The following is a 23685-nucleotide window of genomic DNA, read 5'->3' as shown; positions in this document are numbered from 1 at the left end:
ACTTCGCACTTTACACTCACGCTGCCAACCGTACCCGCACATATCGCAGTTTTTCGTTCATTTTGCTTTGTAAAATTGCCCCAGTGTAATTCCCCGCTTAACAATTAGTTGAAAAGCGACCTTCATATATACATACATCGCATTTTACATTCAACTACTGGTAAATGTGCAGATCCCAAACGCCGGCAGTCCAATGTGTGGGTGTGTGCAGAGAAATGTTATATTAATAGAAGTGGCTTTAGGCGTCATATTGTTGTCAATTGAAGATTGTCCACAGACAATCCTAAATATTTTTAGTATCAAGGTCTGTTCATACCTATCCAGCACGACCCGTATCCTCATAGGCGGATCCAGAAAGTGTTCAAGGAGAATGCCATTTTGAAATTGAACATAAAAAAAAATGAAAACTTATGTGATTTAACATTACGATATAAATAATAGGAGATATGATACTTACATTGTAGTAATTTTTTTAAAGAAAACTATTATGGTGTAAAACCCCATTCAGGAAATATGAAAAATTTACAATATATATGAAACTAAATTCGTCCCAAGGGGAGGACCATGGCACCCATGGCACCCATGGCACCCCCCTTGGATCCGCCTATGCGTATCCTGCAGGTGTCATGCAAGGGCGGATAGTATTTATTCAGACTATGTCTGATGATCGGCTTTCGTGGCCTTACGACCCACGATTTGGCCGATATATTTTTGTGCTGGCCACCCTGACGGCCAGCCGCTGACAGTTGTTGCATATCTGTTGGCGCATAAACACTGCGGTGTTTGCGGGGCCCTCGCTCCTTGCCACCGACCACCAGCTGGAGACTGGTGGGTTGAGACGATACTTGGAGACCAGCTCCAGTATCCGTCCGGTGTGCACCAGAGGAAGCTTGTTCTGTCTTCGTCCAGAACGCAGACAACTGAGCTACGCGTGGCTAACCTCAAAAGGCACGCATGGTTACTTTGTTTACTCCCCCCTTTCCCCCCTGCTTGATCTCTGTATAACAAAATACAGTCGCAATACATAAACAGATTTACGCCCTGTTTTCATTGGTTTACAATTTCCCGCCTCTTTTCCACATCACGCATCCCACGCACACTACGAAAGAGAAAGGGGCAGAGCAGAGCAGCCACCATCAGCAGAGACCAGACCGCAGACGACGACCTGCAGATCCCGTGGAGGAGACAACGCGCCTCGCTTTACTACTGAGCAACTTTACAAAACCGACGCAGGTGTTTCTCGAGTTGAGGACCCTTGGCATCTATACAGTATTCTTTGGTACATTCTATATGGACGCGCATGAATGCGTAAATGCGCATGCGCGAATGGAGTATGCATACGTCCATATAATGTACCAAATAATACTATCCGCAATTGCATGACACCTGCAGGATATGGGTCGTGCTGGATCGGTATGAACAGACCTTCAGTCGTATTTGATGTTCGACGTATTTCCGATAAAAACTTCTGTTTGTTAATATTACCCGCAAGATGGGCAAGCATCGGTAAAAATTGCACAATGTATTCAAAAACACACAATAAACAACATGGGATACATTTTTATAAGTAAATTGATCCGACTGTATTCCGTGTGTTCTAGCGTATTTATAGTAAATTGCGTAATATTGTACAATAATTATTTATTCGTAAGGGCCCTTCTATTATTATTACATTTCTCTGGGTGTGTGTATTTGACGTTTGGATACCACACCAGTGCAAAAGAAAACGGCTTGAATTAATTTGTAAGAATATAGTACAACTTGTGCTTTTCTGAATCAAAACCAGTGATCTCATATATTTCACAAAAATACACAAGTTTTACAATGGCATCATCATCGCTCCTGTACAAACATGCAGAACTAATCCTGCCAGGAATTATCTTCGCTACTCGAGGGCAATGAGCCAGCAGAATTAACTTCGGAATGAATTGTTAGTCTCTTTTCGAAATTAAGGTGTGGTTTATTTTATAAAATGTCTTCATACTGATGATTGGTATGCTAAAATGACATATTTAGCACTTTTACCACTTGAAAAAATTCTACTTCGGAATAATTTTCTATTAAGGTCTGTTCATACTTAACAGCACTGCACGGCTTCAGCACTGCACGACTCCGTTTCAAATATGTTATTTTATTACATTTCTATTCATATCTACCTACACGTCGCGGTCACGTCACGCTTACGGAACTTTGGCCGAGTGCAAGGCAAAATCGGCTTACTTATACATTACAGGCCATGACGATACGGCGCAATATTGCTTACGTCGTATTGTCGAGTACTAACAATATGAGTGCATACACGTGCATTCGTAGCTACGCGTCAGAATACAAGTCAGCAAAAATGTTTCGGCGTTTATCGAACGAAAAATTACGTATAATCGCGTTTTTGTTGGAAGGATCTTAAGAAGGCAATAAAAAAGCACGGAGGCGTTTTGATGTGCATCCCATGCTAAAAAATAGAAAAACCGAAGGAGAGTTTTGGACACTGTATAAGGAGCTTGTGGATGATGGACAAAATTTTTTTAAATATTTTTTAAATATTTGCGCCAAAACCATGTCGAAAGATTGAACAGCTGTCAACTGTCACTATCGATAATTGGCCAAAACAGCAAAGCGGCAGACTCATGGCACGTAATTCGCGTGTATATTTCCACGATGGCCAAAAAAACGGATACGATATGTTGACGGATGTTGCTGTAAGGTATGAACAGGAAATGTCGGGTACTGCTATAAGCCTGCCGTGGCGTAAACGTGACGGTTGGTATGAATATACCCATACAAAATGTACCAAAGAATACTTTTCGTACGGCCGGATACCTGCTGAAGTCGATACGTGCTGACTAGGTATCCATATTAGAGGTGAAGCTTCATTGTAGGAAATTCAATTTCAATACGATTTTATATATGGACAAGTTTAATCTTCAAAATGATCTGGATGATCTAGATTCTTTTCATATTCATTCGATGGAATATTTTTCTTAATAGTCTTCGATATTCGTTTCGTATTAAGGTATGTTCATACCTAGTCAGGATGTATCGGCAGCAGCAGGCAACCTGCAAGTACGGACAGTATTCTTTGGTACATTCTATATGGACGCATTCATGTTCCATTCGCGCATGGGCATTCACGCATTTATACGCATCCATACATAATGTATCAAATAATACTGTCCGTACTTGCAGGTTGCCTGCTGCTGCCGATACGTACCGACTAGTTATGAATAGACCTTTAATAGGAGTTGTACATTCACAGTGGTGGATACGGGAAATTTGCATGGTATACACATTTTCTTTTCAAAAATAAGACGTATATTCAGTTATATTATTAACTAGTTGTTTTACCCGGCTTCGCTCAGTATTTGTAATATAAACAACCTAAACATGGCGAATCTAATAGTAAATATTTATTTGTTTTTTTTTATTAATTTTATTTGAATCGAAAAAAAAAATAATATCCAACCAATTGAATTGTCATAGAAACTTTGTTTTGTCTTCGAAGTTCCCAATCAACAAAACTTACATACTTACATACATACAAAGACTCTTCCGAAATTATATATTAGATTTATTGTCATGTAAACTTATGAATTTGTGAAGCAATATTTCAACTAAATTATAAAAAATATAAAATATTTTCAAACTTTAATTACTTACATGTAAAATACAACATTAAATAAAATCTTAACAAATTTAGTAAGAATATTGATACATATGTATGTACATACATACATGTGAATTATATACATACATATATTAAAAAAATTACACATACAAAAATATACACATACCTATGTACATTGGAAAAAATGAAAATGATAAACTAAAAAAATAGGAATGTGAGAAATTTTGTATCTTATTCAAAGCAATCGGTAATGTATTCGAAATCCATTTTAAAATTCATACAAATATTGAAAATATTTAAGTTTAATAGGTAAGTGCGGTCGAACATCAATATTCACATTCTACTTCTATGATATTCACTTAACGATGTCAAATGTGTTCATGAATTCTTCGTGATCATCTTCAGCGGAGCTATCAAAAGCCGATATCTGAATATACATCCCACCTTCCATATAAGTACCACGCAAGTCATCTAAAAACAATTCATAACCGATGAAAAGAAAAGTTGAATAAAGTTGAACAAATCAATTACGTTAAGGACATATGTTACCTATGAGATCGGAGAATCCGATCCTCATAATTTCATTCCTCAAATTTAATCTAAGATCTAAATCGTCTGGAGTACTTATAATAGCATTTAACAATTGCATACAGGCAACCTAAAATTCAAACCAAATTATATATAACCAAATGTAACATTGATTTTAAGTGATGATGAATAATCTTAAATAAACCTTCGACGATTCGGAGGAGTCGTTTTGCAATCCTTGAATTATGGGATAAAATCTTTTACCACTCGAAGGGTCTCCACTGATAGTTATGGCGTCCAATACTTTTTGGTGCCCGTTGGGTACTAAACAAGTAGCAGCTAAAACCTGCATCATTAAACAAATAATAAATTCATCAAGTACATACATATTATATGACTTAAATAAAAAGGATACATGATGCAAGTAGAGCTGTCAAGTTGAAAGTGAAAGTGAACCTACATATCTATCATGTGTATATCATGCAGATGGGTTCACGCGCAATCTACTTGGCGCAAGCTGCGACCTCCTATGATCGATTTAATTATGGTTTCATGCATACTTGACATCTCTACATGGGTACAATCAGTATTGAGATGTGAACAGTGCCATACCTTAACGGCTTCAAACATGCAATGAGGTTTGGATGGATCTACACTTTTCGCGATGGCCGGAAAAGCTGCAGGACAAGCAAATACTGCTCGACAGCCCACCGTGTCGTACATAATAGCTTTGAGACATTTTATGCACTCTTGCTGTGGACGTGTATAGCGTTCATCTCTATAATAAACAAGTCAAATAAAATATGAAAGCTTTGAAAGGAGACAGTTCATTCTGATGTAATAATCATTTAATTTTTATTTTCCAATTGCTGTCAGATTTTAAGCCAAAGTCCTTTTGGATAGCTACCCCGAGCTAAACTGTGGCTTTACAAAGCTAAGCTTCAAATAATTTAAAAAATGGTGAATAAACTCACTTAACGTAACAACTGCTGAGTATGCTGACGAGTTTCTGGACGCCAGTCTCAACGAAGTCTTCCACCCACGACAGTGGATTGTTGGTCAGCGATATGCGTAAGTTTTCAAGGCATGCAGTCAACTTGTTCACGGTCAAATCGGGTTGGCTCAAATAGGTTATGTAATCGACCGGCTTTTCAAATTTCGAAAGACCCTCCTAAAGTACAAAAAGATAAATTAAATTCTCACAGTACTAATTTGCTTCGCACCACTTTTTGGGTATGTCACGTCATGGACACGTCATATATGTATGTAGATAAATGTAGACAATCATCACAAAACTGAACGACCGTTGGAGCCACCCATACAATAAAAAAATATACTAAAATGCAACACATCATAAGAAACAAAGAAAACCGTAAATAGATACTTCATTTCAAGATACTACGGAACTACATAACCAGCAGTACGAAAAGTATTCTTTGGTACAATTTACATATATGAACACATTCATGTCTAACATGGCGTAGACGTTACAGCAGTAGCCGACAAAATCTATTCATACTATACAGCAGTATATGTCACCGTAACGTATCAAGTAAAACAGGTTTTCTTTGGCCACGGTAGAATATAAGCACGCGTGACGTCATAATAGCGTGTGCTGCATAGGCGGATCCAGAAAGTGGTCAAGGAGGGTGCCATTTTGAAATTGAACATAAAAAAAAATTAAAACTTATGTGATTTAACATAACGATATAAATAATAGTAGATATGATACTTACATTGTAGTAATTTTTTTAAAGAAAACTATTATGGTGTAAAACCCCATTCAGGAAATATGAAAAATTTACAAAATATTTGAAATTAAATTCGTCCCAAGGGGGGGGGGGGGGCATGGCACCCATGGCACCCCCCTTGGATCCGCCTATGCGTGTGCACATGTATTAACGAAAGTACGCATGCGCATAGTAATATTTTCGGAGACTTCATTTTATTACTAGATATGACGCAAGCAATATTGCGCCGTATCGTCGCACTCTGTAATGCATATGTAAGCCGATTTTGCTTGCACTCGACCAAAACTTGTCTGAATGTGCTGAAACGTGCGTCACTATATAGTATGAATAGAAACTGTCTTTTATATGAGCTGCTGTGCTGTGAACTGCTAGAAAGTATGATTAGACCTTTAATTTGGCAGTTTGAATGCGGTCCAAATTTGATACCTGCGTAACATTTAAGCTACCCAAAGTAAACGAGTAACTTATAAGTATCATAATTTCATTGGTCTGAAATTTGGAGGTTTCTTAATCAACTGAAGAATTTAAGTTTTGTCAAAGGAAAGGTTCTTATTGAAAAATTAGCCAACGGCATAAAGTTTCGTGATGTTTTCGTAATTGAAATTGATTATGGTGTCATCTTTAACGTTATAATAAACCAACCTGAGAATTTACACCTTTATAAACAATAAGCATGCTCTTCTTTTGTGCACTGTTGTATACTCGCAAAGGTTTTTTCTTTTCTTCGCTCAAATTCATACCTGCCTAAAAACGAAAGAACGTTCATTAAATATATTATATGGAAACATTGAAATAAAATGTAAAATCTAAATCATACCAGCATCTCCTCAAACTTGTCATCGATCTGACGTTCGTCTAAATTATTCACCATATCTTTATAGTCGACGACATGATCCATGCTTCCGCCGGAGTCTTCCTCATCGCAATTCGCCGACGGACAGTGAAGGGATGAGGGACGACCGGCATCTTGTGGCGATGCGGTCGTCCCTCCTCCGCCGGGAGCTCCAGGAGTCGGCTTCTTCGGCTGTCCGAAGAACGTGTCCAGCTACAGAACAGACAAGACAAAATTATAAACAATTCTCAAAGAAAAAAAAATGCGACACGAGAAACAAATGCGCCATACTGAAAATGACGAGTTCTATCTTATGAAGCGATAGTGATGGAGGGGGGCTTATAGAGACCAGAACCCCTTCTCCCCACTCTGTTTCTTTCGTTACACCATCTCCGTTAAATTTTATTTGATTCAACATTTTTTTTTTCAAAATATGTTCTTACATACAAAATTATAATTTTTTAAAAACGTATACAATTTATGACCTTTACTAGGATAGATTTGAATTATGACTAGGCACGATACATAACCCAATGGAAAGAACGCACTCAAAAGTGCGACACGGGACGCGTATATACATGGACTCGAGCCGTGGAAGGCGTATCTTCATACCGCGGGGGGTTGCCCAATTCAAGATTGCACGAGTATATGCTATTTGTATGATGTTATTATTTCGACAAATTCTTTAAATACGGAAAGCGATGTCAAACCTATCACCGAAAACACTCCAGGAGGTGTGGGACGCTGCAGTACAGATTTGGTGTACTGGAGTACATTTAGCGTTTCTTTTGTATGTGCAAAACTATCAAAAAAAAAAAAACACGTGACTCTCTGTGTCTTAGATAAGAGTCATATATTAAACCTGCACATAGCACTAGCATCGATATCAATTGGACAACACCAATATATCGATGATATGCCATCTGATAACATACATACATACGTTCCTGTTTGAAGTTCCAAACGGATTAATTTACTTCACGGAATTCGATAACAATTATTGCGAAATAAACAAGTGCCAAAGGCGAAATAATATTCGAAGAAATTCAACAGACGAAATATTATAGTATAATTGAGGCCCTTTTTTTACATACGTCCTTTACGTTTCACTTACGATTACAATTCAGGAAAAAGTTTGCCTCTTATCCGATCGTTTTCATACTTTGCCATATTGCTCATTTTGGTCATCAATATATGTAAGTAAATGGATCCTCCGCCATTACGATAGAGATAAAATATCGTTTAAGAAGCGTTTCAAGTCCGAAAATTTTTAATCTCGGTGACGTTTGGTAGTCATTAATTTTATACATAGATGACGGTAGTAAAATAAAACTATTGGTATTTTTATTCTAAATAATAATTTTATATACAAATTATAGAAGAGGTAGGTTTTTAAAAAACTTTTTTTTTACCAGCCTCTTACTTCGCCTTCGATTTTTATCAAAGATGGCTAAATTGGCGATTTTTTTTATGTTTTAATGTTATTTTGTTCGGCTGGTTATTAGGAATGCGTAATTAATACGTGTGACTGTTAAAACCAACGAAGCTTGGTACTAAATTGGCTTTAAAAACAGAACAGTGACGTAACTTGGAATTTTGGGCCCGTAAGCAAAAAATCATCAAGGACCATCCCCTCAAATTTTTAAATCGAAATACCATATTTATGCTTTTGCAACGCAGTATTAATATAATATGTAAGTACATAATATAATTTTCTAAAGGTCATTGGGCGCAATCCGACCCGGTCGCGGACATGAATGAAAATGATATAAAATGAAAGAGTATAAATTCACTTAACATTATATATGGTTATTTTATTTAGAATCCATGGGAGAACAAAGTGTGAAACAAAAATATATTTATTCAAAAAATCGAATACTACTATTAAATATAAGTTGTCGTTCTGTTAAATAGCTACTAAAGCAGCCATAATCAGATTTTTTCTCTTCCGGGTTTGTTTTGGTTTCTTCTCCACGGGTAACTACCCTTCGACGCTTACAAAACTTTAGTAAGTAAAGGGTTGATGTACGTCCCGCGTGATGTTGATTTACGTACCCGGCAAGTATACGTTCGCTCCCTCTCTCTCACGTATAGGGTCGCGTCTCGCTCGTTGCAATATTTTTTCGCTCGTTTTTCAATATTCCCACAACCCACAAGAAAGCGACCCTTACCATGATAAACTAGAGACATATATCTATATATCCTCACAATTTAATTTCTGTCCGCCGTGGGTTTTTCTTCCATACTATTTGCCCATTGACCTTTAACTCACCAATTTTAAAATTTCTTCTTTCGAGCCTTACTGTTTGCAAAATCATAAATTAGTTGTTTGAGGTCCTTTTTGGCTGCTTCTTTGTGCTCAATTGTAAGCAAAGATAGTTCATTGAGTCTGGTTTGGCCGATCAAATTTCTTTTGTAGTCTTATTATTTTTAATTTATTGAATGTTCTTTCTACACTAGCCACAGTTACCGGAAGAGTAAAAAATAGCATAAATGCGGTATAGATGTACTTCTGAAAAATCACTCTCCAAGCAACTGTAGTTGGTAATAAGTAATTCTGAAAATTGCCTTATGGTCATTGTTTCAGAAAGATCTTTCTTTATTAATAAAAGTACATGAGTAAATTGAGATTCGAATTGATCTGAGAAAACTTCTGGATATTTTTTTCTGAGATTCAAACAATGGTCTGGAATATCTGCTTCCGGCATATTGATAACACTGAGCAACAAAAAAAAAATACCAGAGCGGAGACTAGCCAATCTTTACATATAATCTACCTCACAGAGTACAGCGGTCTGACTACATGCCATCTCGCTTGCACCTAACATATTACGCGATACAACCATATATACAACGAAAGCATTTAAATTGCAATTACCGCTTGAGTTAGTACGTTTAGATAAAAAAAAAATATTGAGATAGAAAACCAATCCTTATAAACGTGGTGAAATAAAAAAATTTGCCTAATAAATGAAAAATAGCACGGAAAAAAAATCCGTAAAAAAAAATATATTTTTGACTTTTAAAATTCGCTAGACAATTAATTAGAAGTATTTTAAAGCAATGAAATATAACAATTAATAGGAAAAATATCTGACTATTTATAACAATACTCAGTTTGAGCGTAACAATCCTAAATTTTGAGTTAAAGACCGCAAAAGCCAAAAAACTGTAAAAATCGCGGATTTTTTTAAACGCTCATATCTCGTAAGCGATCGCCCACCAACAAAAATCAATATCATATTCGAATTCAGTGGGTCAAACTTAGTAAAGATTGGCTAGTCTCCACTCTGGTAACTCAAAAACGTGATTTTTTGTTGCTCAGTGTAATTTTCTTAGGTTCAAGAAACCCGAAATAGTTGTTCACTACCTGCATGCCCGCAAAACGTGTCTTAATTTGTACAGTTACATAGTAAAAAACATTAACTCTGAATGAATGTTTTGTGTTTTCAAATCGATAATCTGAAGTTAATTCATCAAAATGTCGTTTAACGTTTCTTTGTCGTTCGATTTGAAAATCACTGTCTGAATCCCACTTTTTTGTTAATGTTTTAACTTCTAATTTTATATCTTCATATGAATTTCACAAGTCACTTATATGTTTATGAACACGATTTAATATTAAAATAGCTTCACCTAAGACTAAATCACGGTTTTATAACGTTTTAGAAGCATAATTAATTTCACTCATCACTTTGCATAAAAATAAATGCAAATTTAAATGTTGTCATTGTATTTTTAATTCGCAGTGATTCTTCTCGATCTACTTTTTTTGTGAATTTTAGATTGATCTCTGTTAACGACTTACTTATATCAATAAAACGCAATTTTATACCTAATAAAGATTGTAATCTACCTGACCAGCGTTAAGTTAAGTTGGGTTAAGCTTTTTCAAGGAAATTTCTGATTCATCAAAACTTCTATTCTGTTGGCAAGTGTCTTTAGGAAATGGTCCGTTAGGTCTTGAGGCGGAAAACTCATAATTAAACGTTTGGTTTCATCAGAAATATATTGATTGATATAATTTCCAAGATCATTCATAGCAATCACATGACATTATTTTAATTTTTGTTTCAAACAAACTGACTCATTGTGTTAAATTGGTATTGTGCAAAAGTAAAATTAATAGCAAAATTTTGAAAAACAAATAATTAAAAAAAAATCTCCAAGTATGAAGCAATCTGCAATTACTTAGTAATTAATTGCAATTACTTAATTAAGTTCCAATAGCATGGTTTTTTTTTGGATAATCTACAATTTAAATTTATTTTTCTTTCCGTTAGTTATCATAGCTACAAATTTTAAAAGGGTTGATAATTTTAATTTAAAACGAATTAGATAATATTTATTTAAAACGAATTTTGATATTTTTATCGTATAATTTAAGTTTATTAAAAGGTTCCTAACCCCTTCGAAATACAGAGAGTGACAATTGAGACGAAATACCGAGAGTGACAATAGACGACATAAAGAGAGCGAGATGCGAAACTAATGAACAGAGCCGTAGCGATGTTTTTGGCGCCCTTAGCAAATATCAAATTTGTCGCCCCTTTAATATTTTTTCATTACATTTAAAGAATTTATTTCATTTAAAAAATACACATTTATTGAAATATTTAAATTAAAAATTTTAAAATAAAATTACAAAAAAAATAGTTATTATACATATGTACATACATGTAATCGTTATACCTTTAATGTATTACATCTGAAAAAAGATTTAAAACTTTTTAATACGTCTATAATTGGGTGCAAAACGCTTATTGGCCGCTGATATATATGTATGTATATATGATTCACGACTGCGCGAACTGTTTGAATCCACTGATATATTTTTGTGTATCATTTTCGACAACCGTTTGTGGCTGATGATACAATTTTGTATCACGTTTTCGTCATAAACGGAAACGTGAGACAAAAATATATCACCGGATTAAAAAATATATTATGCGCGAAAAATATATTCGCGGAGTCGTAAATCATATATGTATGTACATACATACATATATGTATCAGCGGCCAGTAAGCGTTGTGCACCCAACATGATATAAATATGAGTCAGCGGCCATTATAGTGTTAAATTGACTTTTATCTTATCAATCTTATATTGGTTTTATCTTATCAATTTCGATATTTAAAATACTCAAAAAGTATACATACGATAAATACAATATATTTTGTCGTATATAGTAAAAATGAATACTCACAAAAGAAGATTTAGTTTTCTCTTGTCGCGACATTCTCGTAGATGATATGATATATCAAAGTTGCAACCAATTCTACAATAAAAACGAAACATATGTACATACATATATGAGTTCAATCAATTTTCATACGTAACATCTGTGTGTACCTATAGTCTGCGTTCGAAATATTAATATTATTATATGTATAAAGACGCTAATCTGCGTGTGTGTGTCTTAACGCTAGCCAAACATAATGAATCGATAAAAAGTCTAAACTTTGTACAAAATTCATTTGCGGTCTCGAATCGGTGACCTTTCACACAAATATCCTCTTTTAGGTATATCCGAGTTGAGCGCTAACCGATTACGCCATGGTTCTATTTGAAATAGTCCTTTTTTTAAACATTGATTGATCGCCATATAAAAATACGTAATTATAATAATTTTATTTAGTGAGGTTTTGAACTACTTTTTTCATAATTAAACAATTAAATATATATATATTTAATTGAAATTTGAAATTAATTTATATTTTCACGATATTTGAAAAATAAAATTTCCAGATCGGGGGATCGAACTTACCCCACCGCGTGTTCAGAGACTGATACGCAGACCGCTCGCCAATGGTTCCGATAAAGAAAATGCTCTAAATGACACAATTTAATTGCGTTCTTCAAATATATAGTGTAGAGCCCGCATTAGGAATTATACGGTTAAGAATGATTAAAAACGACAGCACGTTCATTGTTCAAAAATTAATTAATAAAAGCGATCATTTCAAAATTATGTATGTATGTATTACCGATTATAAATCCACCACCTGGCAAGTGTACCGCAACTGATGAGTGATACAAAACAGCTACAACTGATAAGAATATAGATATATATATATATATATATATATATATATATATATATATATATATATATATATATATATTGTATATATGTCTGAACGAATTGCAATTTCAAGAAAACCATATCTTATCGAAGAGATAAATGGAACTCTTTTAAATTTGAATCATCCATTCGAGAAATCAAATTGTAGTGTTAAAATATTCAAAACTTACAAATTTATATAGAATAAATAACCTCTTATAATTTTAAAATTATTAAATTTATTATAAAGGAAATAATAAATGATAGATATTTGAGATATGTACATATATATAAATAATAATTATCACTACTATATTATCACATATATAAAGACCCTAAACTAGACCATATCTTTGGTACATTCTATATGGACGCATTCATGTTCCATTCGCGCATGCGCATTCACGCATTTATACGCATCCATACATAATGTATCAAATAATACTGTCCGTACTTGCAGGTTGCCTGCTGCTGCCGATACGTACTGACTAGGTATGAGCAGACCTTAATGCGAAACGAATATCGAAGACTATTAAGAAAAATATTCCATCGAATGAATATTAAAAGAATCCAGATCATCCAGATCATTTTGAAGATAACATTAACTATTCATTCATTATTATTATTTTAAGTATTCATTCATTTATTCAGTCAGTATAATATTTGTGACTCCAGGTCGATCGTTTCCTATTAGATTTTGCCAATTTTTTTTTCTGATTTCATTGTTGAAACGGTTCCTGCATTAAATTGGCTAAAAAAACTATCCTACCTACTATGTCGACGTTGACCGGAAAAATGCCGATACGTACCGACTAGGTACGAATAGACCTTTAATAAGAGTTGTACATTCACAGTGGTGGATACGGGAAATTTGCATACTATGCAAATTTCCCGTATCCACCCGTATCTTAATAGTCTTCGATATTCGTTTCGCATTAAGGTCTTTTCATACCTAGTCAGCATGTATCGGCAGCAGCGGGCAAACTGCAAGTACAGACAGTATTCTTTGGTACATTATATTTGGACGCATTCATGTTACATTCGCGCATGCGCATTCACGCATTTATACGCATCCATAAATAATGTATCAAATAATAATGTTCGTACTTGCAGGTTGCCTGCTGCTGCCGATACGTACCGACTAGGTATGAACATACCTTTAATAGGAGTTGTACATTCACAGTGGTGGATACGGGAAATTTGCATGCTATACACATTTTCTTTTCAAAAATAAGACGTATATTCAGTTATATTATTAACTTATTGTTTAACCCGGCTTCGCTCAGTATTTGTAATATAAACAACCTAAACATGGCGAATCTAATAGTAATTATTTATTTGTTTTTTTTATTAATTTTATTTGAATCGAAAAAAATATAATATCCAACCAATTGAATTGTCATAGAAACTTTGTTTTGTTTTCGAAGTTCCCAATCAACAATACTTACATACTTACATACATACAAAGTCTCTTCCGAAATTATATATTAGATTTATTGTCATGTAAACTTATGAATTTGTGAAGCAATATTTCAACTAAATAATAAAAAATTACATAAAAAATATAAAATATTTTCAAAATTTAATTACTTACATGTAAAATACAACATTAAATAAAATCTTAACAAATTTGGTAAGAATATTGATACATATGTATGTACATACATGTGTATTATATACATACATATATTAAAAAAATTACACATACAAAAATATACACATACCTATGTACATTGGAAAAAATGAAAATGACAAACTAAAAAAATAGGAATGTGAGAAATTTTGTATCTTATTCAAAGCAATCGGTAATGTCTTCGAAATCCATTTTAAAATTCATACAAATATTGAAAAAATTTAAGTTTAATACGTAAGTGCGGTCGAACATCAATATTCACATTCTACTTCTATGATATTCACTTAACGTTGTCAAATGTGTTCATGAATTCTTCGTGATCATCTTCAGCGGAGCTATCAAAAGCCGATATCTGAATATACATCCCACCTTCCATATAAGTACCACGCAAGTCATCTAAAAACAATTCATAACCGATGAAAAGAAAAGATGAATAAAGTTGAACAAATCAATTACGTTAAAGACATATGTTACCTATGAGATCGGAGAATCCAATCCTCATAATTTCATTCCTTAAATTCAATCTAAAATCTAAGTCGTCTGGAGTACTTATAATAGCATTTAACAATTGCATACAGGCAACCTAAAATTCAAACCAAATTATGTATAACCAAATGTAACATTGATTTTAAGTGATGATGAATAATCTTAAATAAACCTTCGACGATTCGGAGGATTCGTTTTGCAATCCTTGAATTATGGGATAAAATCTTTTACCACTCGAAGGGTCTCCACTGATAGTTATGGCGTCCAATACTTTTTGGTGCCCGTTGGGTACTAAACAAGTAGCAGCTAAAACCTGCATCATTAAAAAAATAATAAATTCATCAAGTACATACATATTATATGACTTAAATAAAAAGGATACATGATGCAAGTAGAGCTGTCAAGTTGAAAGTGAAAGTGAACCTACATATCTATCATGTGCATATCATGCAGATGGGTTCACGCGCAATCTACTTGGCGCAAGCTGCGACCTCCTATGATCGATTTAATTATGGCTTCATGCATACTTGACATCTATACATGGGTACAATCAGTATTGAGATGTGAACAGTGCCATACCTTAACGGCTTCAAACATGCAATGAGGTGTGGATGGATCTACACATTCCGCGATGGCCGGTAAAGCTGCAGGACAAGCAAATACTGCACGAATGCCCACCGCGTTGTTCATAATAGCATTGAGACATTTTATGCACTCATGCTGTGGACATGTATAGCAATCATCCCTATAATAAACAAGTCAAATAAAATATGAAAAATTCGGCCTTATTACAATTTCGCGGATAAAATAGGAAAGCTTTGACGGGAGGCAGTTCATTTTGAAGTTATAATCCTCTAAATTTTTTCCAATTGCTGCCAGATTTTAAACTCAACACCTTTTAGTTACGTACCCTGAGCGAAACTGTGAATAAAATTATAAGGGTAGGTTGAATTCAAAAACTTAAAAAAAGAGAACACCTATAAGGGGAGGTACCATTTCCGGTCAGCTTAAAAATTTACGTCGTTTTGATAAGAATTTCAGTAACTGATACTGAGTTTCAGTTCAATAGGACTAACGGTGTTCAAGAAATTCCCAAAATCCACAGACACACACATTTTTTATAGATCATGAAAACGGATCAGTGATCGATTCTGAGTTCGAATCAGTTAAAATCTCGAGTTCGAATTTTCGCTTGATCACAAAACTTAATCTATTATTACTACGTACATAGATAAAGTAACAATGGTGAGTATACTCACTTAACGTAACAACTGCTGAGTTTGCTGACGAGTTTCGGGACGCCAGTCTCAACGAAGTCTTCCACCCACGACAGTGGATTGTTGGTCAGCGATATGCGCAAGTCTTCAAGGCACTCAGTCAACTTGTTCACGGTCAAATCGGGTTGGCTCAAATAGCTTATGTAATCGATTGGCTTTTTAAATTTCAAACGACCCTCCTAAAATACAAAAAGAAACATTAAATACTTAAGAGGGCTGGACACCAGCGCCTTGTCCATACAAACGTATTACACTTCTCCCTTCCTTAATTACGGCACTAGAGAAATTATTTTTTAATATGCTATGAATATCTACCATTGGCATGCATCTGTGCTTTTATTTTTTTGATTAGTTATTTTTTATAGGAGCTAGGAGCCACCAAACATCTATAAAATCGCCTCTTTTTTACACCCACGAAAAGAGTCCAGCGTGCATATTTAACGGTCGACTTAAAAAAAAAATACGCGCACAGTTGCATAGAATATATATCTTTCACATACCGATGATGAAATTTTTTTTTTAAATTGGTCCAGTTTTGGAGGAGAAAATTGGAGAATACGAAATCTCGATTTTGTCGATTTAAAATACGTATTATCTGGTCGAAGCGCCACTGTCGCATTCACTCAATATATACATATATATATTGTCGCATTCACTCAATATATGTATATATCGAAGAAAGGAACGGCAACAAATATCTTTCTCATACCGATGATGATTTTTTTTATAACAATATACATATATATATATATATATATATATATATATATATATATATATATATATATATATATATATATATATATATATATATATATATATATATATATATATATATATATATATATATATATATATATATATATATATATATATATATATATATATATATATATATATATATATATATATATATATATATATATATATATATATATATATATATATATATATATATATATATATATATATATATATATATATATATGAAGAACGGTAAAACCCCAGGGGAAGATAATATTCCCATTGACTTACTAAAATGTGGCGGCCCCCCCCTAATTAATATCTTAGCTAGGCTTTTCAGCAAATGCATCCAGAACCAAGCTATACCAGAAGGATGGAATAACGCAACTATCATTTTAATACACAAAAAAGGCGACAAAAGCGATATCAAGAACTACCGACCCATTAGTCTACTTTCAGCGGTCTACAAGCTCTTCACGAAGGTTATTACAGAAAGGCTGAAGAATATCCTCGACGAGAACCAACCTATAGAGCAGGCAGGGTTTAGGGCAAATTTCAGCACAATGGACCACCTCCAAGTAGTTGGCGAACTAATCGAGCGCGCCAACGAATATCAACGGCCATTGTGCCTAGGTTTCGTCGATTATGAGAAAGCCTTCGATACAGTTAGTCATAATGCAGTACTTAACGCTCTAAAAACACAGGGAGTGCCGGAACCCTATGTGGGACTGTTAGCTGCAATATATAAGAATGCCACAGCTTCGGTTAAAATTTTTTCAGGTACAGATAGATTTAGCATAGGAAAAGGAGTAAGACAAGGAGATACAATCTCGCCCAAGTTATTCAATGCGGTGCTTGAGGGAGTTTTCAGGAAATTGGATTGGGATACAGCCGGAGTAAGCATCAATGGTCGCTTTTTGAGTCACCTTCGGTTCGCAGACGATATAGTTTTAGTAGCTCGTGATTCAGCTGACCTACTTATCAGACTAACACAGCTGGACAGGGAAAGTAGAAAAGTAGGATTAAAAATTAACGTAGATAAGACTAAACTAATGTTCAATAGTTATTGCATGCCTGATAGCATCCCCTTAGATGATAAACCAGTAGAAGTAGTAAATAATTATTTATATTTAGGTCAAATAATTGACATGTCTGGTAGTAAAAATGAAGAGATAAAGAGACGTATGAAATTAGGGTGGAGTGCATTTGGACGGATGAATGCTGTTTTTAAATCAAAAATGCCACTCTGCCTGAAGAAAAGGATCTTTGATCAATGCGTTTTGCCAGTGATGACGTATGGATGTGAAACTTGGACACTGAACGCCAAGATGCAAAATAAAATCCAATGCACTCAAAGAAGTATGGAACGCTGTATGCTTGGCATAACGAGGAAAGACAGGGAGCGGAACACGTGGGTGAGAAATATGACAAGGGTAGTGGACATAGTGGATAGAGTGAAGAGATTGAAATGGCAATGGGCGGGTCACGTAGCTAGGAGGATGGACGAAAGGTGGACAAAATAAGTGCTTGAATGGTACCCGAGAGAAGGCAAAAGAGTAAAAGGAAGACCGCAAGGAAGATGGGTGAACGAAATTAGGAAAATGTGCGGAATGAGATGGATGAGTGTTGCGCAAAACAGAGACGAGTGGAAGCGTGTTGGAGAGGCCTTCATCCAGCAGTGGATGGCGAATGGCTGTAAATGATGATGATGATGATATATATATATATATATATATATATATATATATATATATATATATATATATATATATATATATACATACATATATATGTATATTGTATATTGTTGCATTCTCTCAATTTCACTCAATATATATATCGAAGATAGGAACGGCAACAAAATTTCGGGTGTACAGCCCTCTTTCAAAAAAAGGTTTCGGGTGTACAGCCCTCTTAATGTACATATCTTCTTAGCAGTACTTTTGTGGGTATGTACACGTCATGTATGTATATAAATATAGACAATCACCACTAAACTGAACGACCTTTGGAGCCACCCATACAAAGTAAAGTTTTTGTAAAACTATCAAAAAATTATATAGATATATGTATATAGAAGCACACTTCATTTCAAGATGCCACGGAAATATGTACATACGCTTTGACTATAAACGTCTATTCATACTAGCACGGCACGTACCGCACATAACCAGCAGTACGAAAAGTATTATTTGGTACATTTTATATGAACACATCAGTACATCATCACATCAGTACACATCAGTACACATCAGTACACATCAGTACACATCAGTACATGTCACAGTAACGTATCAAGTAAAACTGATTTTCTTTGGCCACTGGAATATTCACGTGCGTGACGTGACTTGTGATCATTTTGTGACTTAATACAACGCAAGCAATATTGCATCGTGTCGTCGCGCTTTGTAATGTATATTTAAGTCGATTTTGCCTTTTGAAGTTTTGTCAAAAGAAAGGTTATTAATGAAAAATCAACCAACAGCGTAAACCTTCGTGATGCTTTCGTAATTTAAATTAATTATAGTATGATATCTAACTTTATAATAAACAAACCTGAGAATTTACATATTTAAAATGAATAAGCATGTTCTTCTTTTGTGCACTGCCATATATTTGCAAAGGTTTTTTCTTTTCTTCTTTCAAATTCATATCAGCCTAAAAAAAAAGAACGTGAATTATATATATAGGTATAGAAACATTGAAATAAAATGTAAAATCAAAATCATACCAGCATCTCCTCAAATTTGTCATCGATCTGACGATCGTCTAAATTATTCACTACATCTATATAGTCGACGATGAGATCCATGTTTCCGCTGGAGTCTTCCTCATCGAAATTCCCCGGCGGATAGTGAAGGGATGAGGAATGACCGACATCTTTTGGCGAAGCAGTCATCCCTCCACCTCCGGGTCCTCCAGAAGCCGGCTTCTTCGGCCGTTCGACAACCGTGTCCAGCTACAGAACAGACAAGACAAAATTAGAAACAATATACATATGTACTCAATGAAAAAAGTGATAAAGGGGCGCTTGTGGAGACCAGAACTTCCTCTCCCCACTCTGTTTTTTCGTTATACCATTTCCGGAATATTTTTTTAGATTCAACCAACATTTTTTTTTCAAAATACATCCAAAAATTATAATTTTTTATTCAATGTATTCACTTTTATGACCTGTATTTGACCTAGGATATATTTGAATTATGACTAGGCACGATACATAACTAACGTGGCTATTTTTTTTTCTTCAAAACGGGACATTTACCAATTTTTATTATTTATGTTCATGTGTTCAAGAAAACGCATATTTTTTCATGGTTTTTATTTATTAATGAAAATAACAGGAATGAACACGTGAAAATATAAAATTTATATGGTCTTATACTTTGCTGAGGGACAAATTTGGGTGATACTTTAGTATTCACATTTTTACTTTAATATGCGGTCTCACTGTCTCAGTTCTTGCATGTGACTGAATAATACCGACCCTAACAACCGAATCTTAAATGAATAGGGCCAACTCTAACTTAACCTAACCTAACCTGACCCTTAAATAAATAGGTTTTGGCTGCTAAGATATGTTTTTTTTGTGAAAATATTGCTGAAATAAAACTTAAAATAAAAAGATATCTTAGCAGCCAACACCTATGTATTTTTTTAAGGGTCAGGTTAGGTTAGGTTAAGTTAGGATTGGCCCTATAGCAGAAGGAGGAGGCCGAACGGCTAAGGAAAGCGAAAAGGCTTATAGAAGCAAATTAATAGATGTCAATCCATAGATATAGATATACTATTATCAGCCTATCATTAATACTACATATGAATGTTTTTCAGGAAACAGAAACCAAGCGGGTCAACTAGACGCACCGGAAAGGAGGGATCCACACAAAAAGGAGAAGCCAACAAGGACGAAATCAGCCCCTGCGGAAGCAATCCACCGACGAGTAGGGTTCCCAAAGGGGTGAGGTGAGTCGGGGCAGTTTTTTAGTCAGTAAAAATCTGACACTTCCCTCTAGTGCGGACTAGAGGGAGTCTTATCGAAGATAAGTCTTATAAAATCTTATAAAAAAGCAAAAATTATAATAAACAGGTATGTAATTGCTACGATACAAATAAAAAAGAATAGTCGACTGCGATTCAAAGGTAGATCGCATGCTAAGGTAGACCGCATACTAAAGTGGCACCCAAATTTGATTATGTATGTGAAGTATGAGGTGTTGATTTCAAATAATAATGAAATTCTCAGTAGCATTTCTTTAATAACTGAGACTTGCAACTGTGTTTCGTTTGTCCACAACTTATTTATAAGAAAAAAGACCCTATCTATGGGTGCAAAAGTGCCGGACAGGCATAAAAATTATTACCGTGAGTGGCTGTCTTTTTGAAAACGGGACATTTCGAAGTCCCGAAGCGGTGCTTAGGATAGGCTACGGGACAGTCCCGTTCAAAACGGGACGTATGGTCACGTTATATGTACATAACCCAATGGCAAGAACACACCCAAAAGTGCGACATGGGACGCGTACATATGTACATACATGGGCAAGATTACTAACTAGTCTTCTGCGGTGGGCTTTCCATTTCCCAAGAAACAGAGTATACTAAGAGTTGTTAGTCTGTCCGTCTTTCCTTACTGATAGCAATTATTGTGAAAGGAAGCGTGCGACATAAATAAACAAACAAATAAGCGACGATTTTAACACGAGCACTAGCAGAACAGACACAACTTTTCAACATTTGCAAAAATGACCATAAACACGGTCGACATCATCCACCACAAATAGAAGTCAAAGGAAAAACAAACACAACACTGTCAATACGAAATAAAACATTAATTTTAACCTTAAATAGCGTTTAAAATGTTCCAAGCAAGTTAAAAATATAGAAGGGCCTTGTAAAAATGCACTGCACTGCACCAATCGCAACTGTCCTTTGACTATAATGAAATTCAAAACACAACCAAGTAAGTGCACAAATCGCAACTATGTGTGAATCAAACCGCAACTATGATATCATAAACACACATGTTTAAACAGCACTATCACTGAAATTCAAAATATGTAGTACTAACGACAATGACGATAGCGTGACTGGAATTATTCCTGCAATGTTAAAACATGCCGGAATAGTATTTCCCCCTATCAAGCATTGATATTTTAAATATTCTGGGTAGATGGGACACTACAACAATCCTATTCCAATATCGAATTAGCGATACGTATGAATATTTATTATATTACAATAGAAAGTGAATAAGCAAGTAATATAAATTCCGATAGTATAATAACAAACTTTGCAAACGCCAAAATACGGAAAATTCGCCGTTAGTTTTTTCTATCTGCAATAATTAATAATTAAGTTGTTAAAATTGTAACAATATACTTGTCTGCACAAATATATATTTATGGTTTTAGATAAAAAAAAAGTCAATTTCAAATAAACATTAATAAAAATTAAAATAAATGATAAAAACCACGAAATTTTAATCGTATTTAAGTGCACTGATTACTTTTATAAATGCACTCCAAAATCCATGCCAGATCAGAGGAAAACGGTATCGATTGCCGGATTTCAATCGTCGACTGTACCTATGTATGTACATATTAACGTCGACTATTATTAATTAAGATAATTATTATTATAAATCATACATTCCTGTAAATCCGCCATTACTGGTTTTTTTCGCGTACCACGAGTTGGGAACCGCTGCACTAAAAAATCAAGGTTTTTTATGTTTTTCTCAGAAATCCTTTAGTTTATTGAACTGAAATTTCGGTAAACGGACTACTAGTCATATGTGAACCAGTCACAGGACAACAGGTCGCTCTAGATCGGTCACACGTGATCACCCGTGACACTAAAACTGGTCACACCCTAAACCTGGTCACACCCTAAAACTGGTCACACCCGAAAATTAGTTACGAAAAAACTGGTCACACCCAAAAGTTCGACCAATTTTTAATTTTTGGGTGTGACCAGTTTTAGTGTGACGGGTGATCACGTGAGACCGATCTAGAGCGACCGGTTGTCCTGTGACATTTGACTAGTAATCGCCGAACCGAAATTTCATATCTAGAGTTTTAAGTTTAATACAAGTGTGTACATGTGTGCACGTGTACATGTGTGTACACGATAATGAACGATTGATTAAACAAGTCTAGCATACATTAAATGTAAGAAATTATTATCGGATTATAAGTTAACGCGCATGCACAGCAGGCTTTGCGCCTGTCGCAGATATAGTACCTGCAAATAGCCAATAATTCGCAGATATAGCACCTGCAAATAGCCAATAATTCGCAGATATAGCACCTGCAAATAGCCACAACCTTATTGAATTACATTTTCAGATGTGTTTTATTTAATCTTAGAAATCTACGGATGCGAACCGAAAATTTAGAGAATGTAGCCAAACTCTCAAAATAAGAACACCAATATGGAAGTATTTTTTGCGTGAAACATCGGGAATTTGCAAAACACAATTGAACGTTTTTGAAATATGAAAACATGCAATTGAATTTTTTTTCTTATACAAACATTTGATTTCCCAGTGCTAACACCGGGATCCCGAGATCGGAAATTCCCAGCACCGCAATCCCGGCGCTGAAGTAACCTTCCGGGATTGGAAGCACTAGTCACAGTTAAAACACTGCCAACAAAACGTACGAATATATAATACGAACATAATAACAGATCAACAAAAAACTTCTATGTATATATGTATATATACTGTTTGTTACCTATGTTTCC

The 23685-nt window shown here is 34.7% G+C and overlaps 2 protein-coding genes across 2 annotated transcripts; both read right to left on the bottom strand.

Moving 5' to 3' along the window:
• Nucleotides 1–3295: 3295 nt before the first annotated feature.
• LOC143909763 (protein diaphanous-like) lies at nt 3296–12809 on the bottom strand. The gene is made up of 9 exons (XM_077427932.1): nt 12722–12809; nt 11941–12012; nt 6719–6946; nt 6544–6645; nt 5125–5321; nt 4763–4928; nt 4356–4496; nt 4172–4280; nt 3296–4093 (listed from the first exon to the last, which is right to left on the bottom strand). The coding sequence occupies exons 2-9, from the start codon at nt 11971–11973 to the stop codon at nt 3978–3980; spliced, it is 1092 nt and encodes a 363-aa protein (XP_077284058.1). The 5' UTR covers nt 11974–12012; nt 12722–12809; the 3' UTR covers nt 3296–3977.
• A 1214-nt stretch (nt 12810–14023) lies between these two features.
• On the bottom strand, nt 14024–22027 carry LOC143909764 (protein diaphanous homolog 2-like). The gene is made up of 8 exons (XM_077427933.1): nt 21778–22027; nt 19670–19897; nt 19495–19596; nt 16177–16373; nt 15497–15662; nt 15090–15230; nt 14906–15014; nt 14024–14827 (listed from the first exon to the last, which is right to left on the bottom strand). The coding sequence occupies exons 2-8, from the start codon at nt 19835–19837 to the stop codon at nt 14712–14714; spliced, it is 999 nt and encodes a 332-aa protein (XP_077284059.1). The 5' UTR covers nt 19838–19897; nt 21778–22027; the 3' UTR covers nt 14024–14711.
• Nucleotides 22028–23685: the final 1658 nt, after the last annotated feature.

The sequence above is a fragment of the Arctopsyche grandis genome, chromosome 3 (genome assembly GCF_051622035.1).
Source record: "Arctopsyche grandis isolate Sample6627 chromosome 3, ASM5162203v2, whole genome shotgun sequence".
Taxonomy (NCBI): Eukaryota; Metazoa; Arthropoda; class Insecta; order Trichoptera; family Hydropsychidae; genus Arctopsyche; species Arctopsyche grandis.
This window is presented reverse-complemented; position numbering and strand designations above follow the sequence as displayed.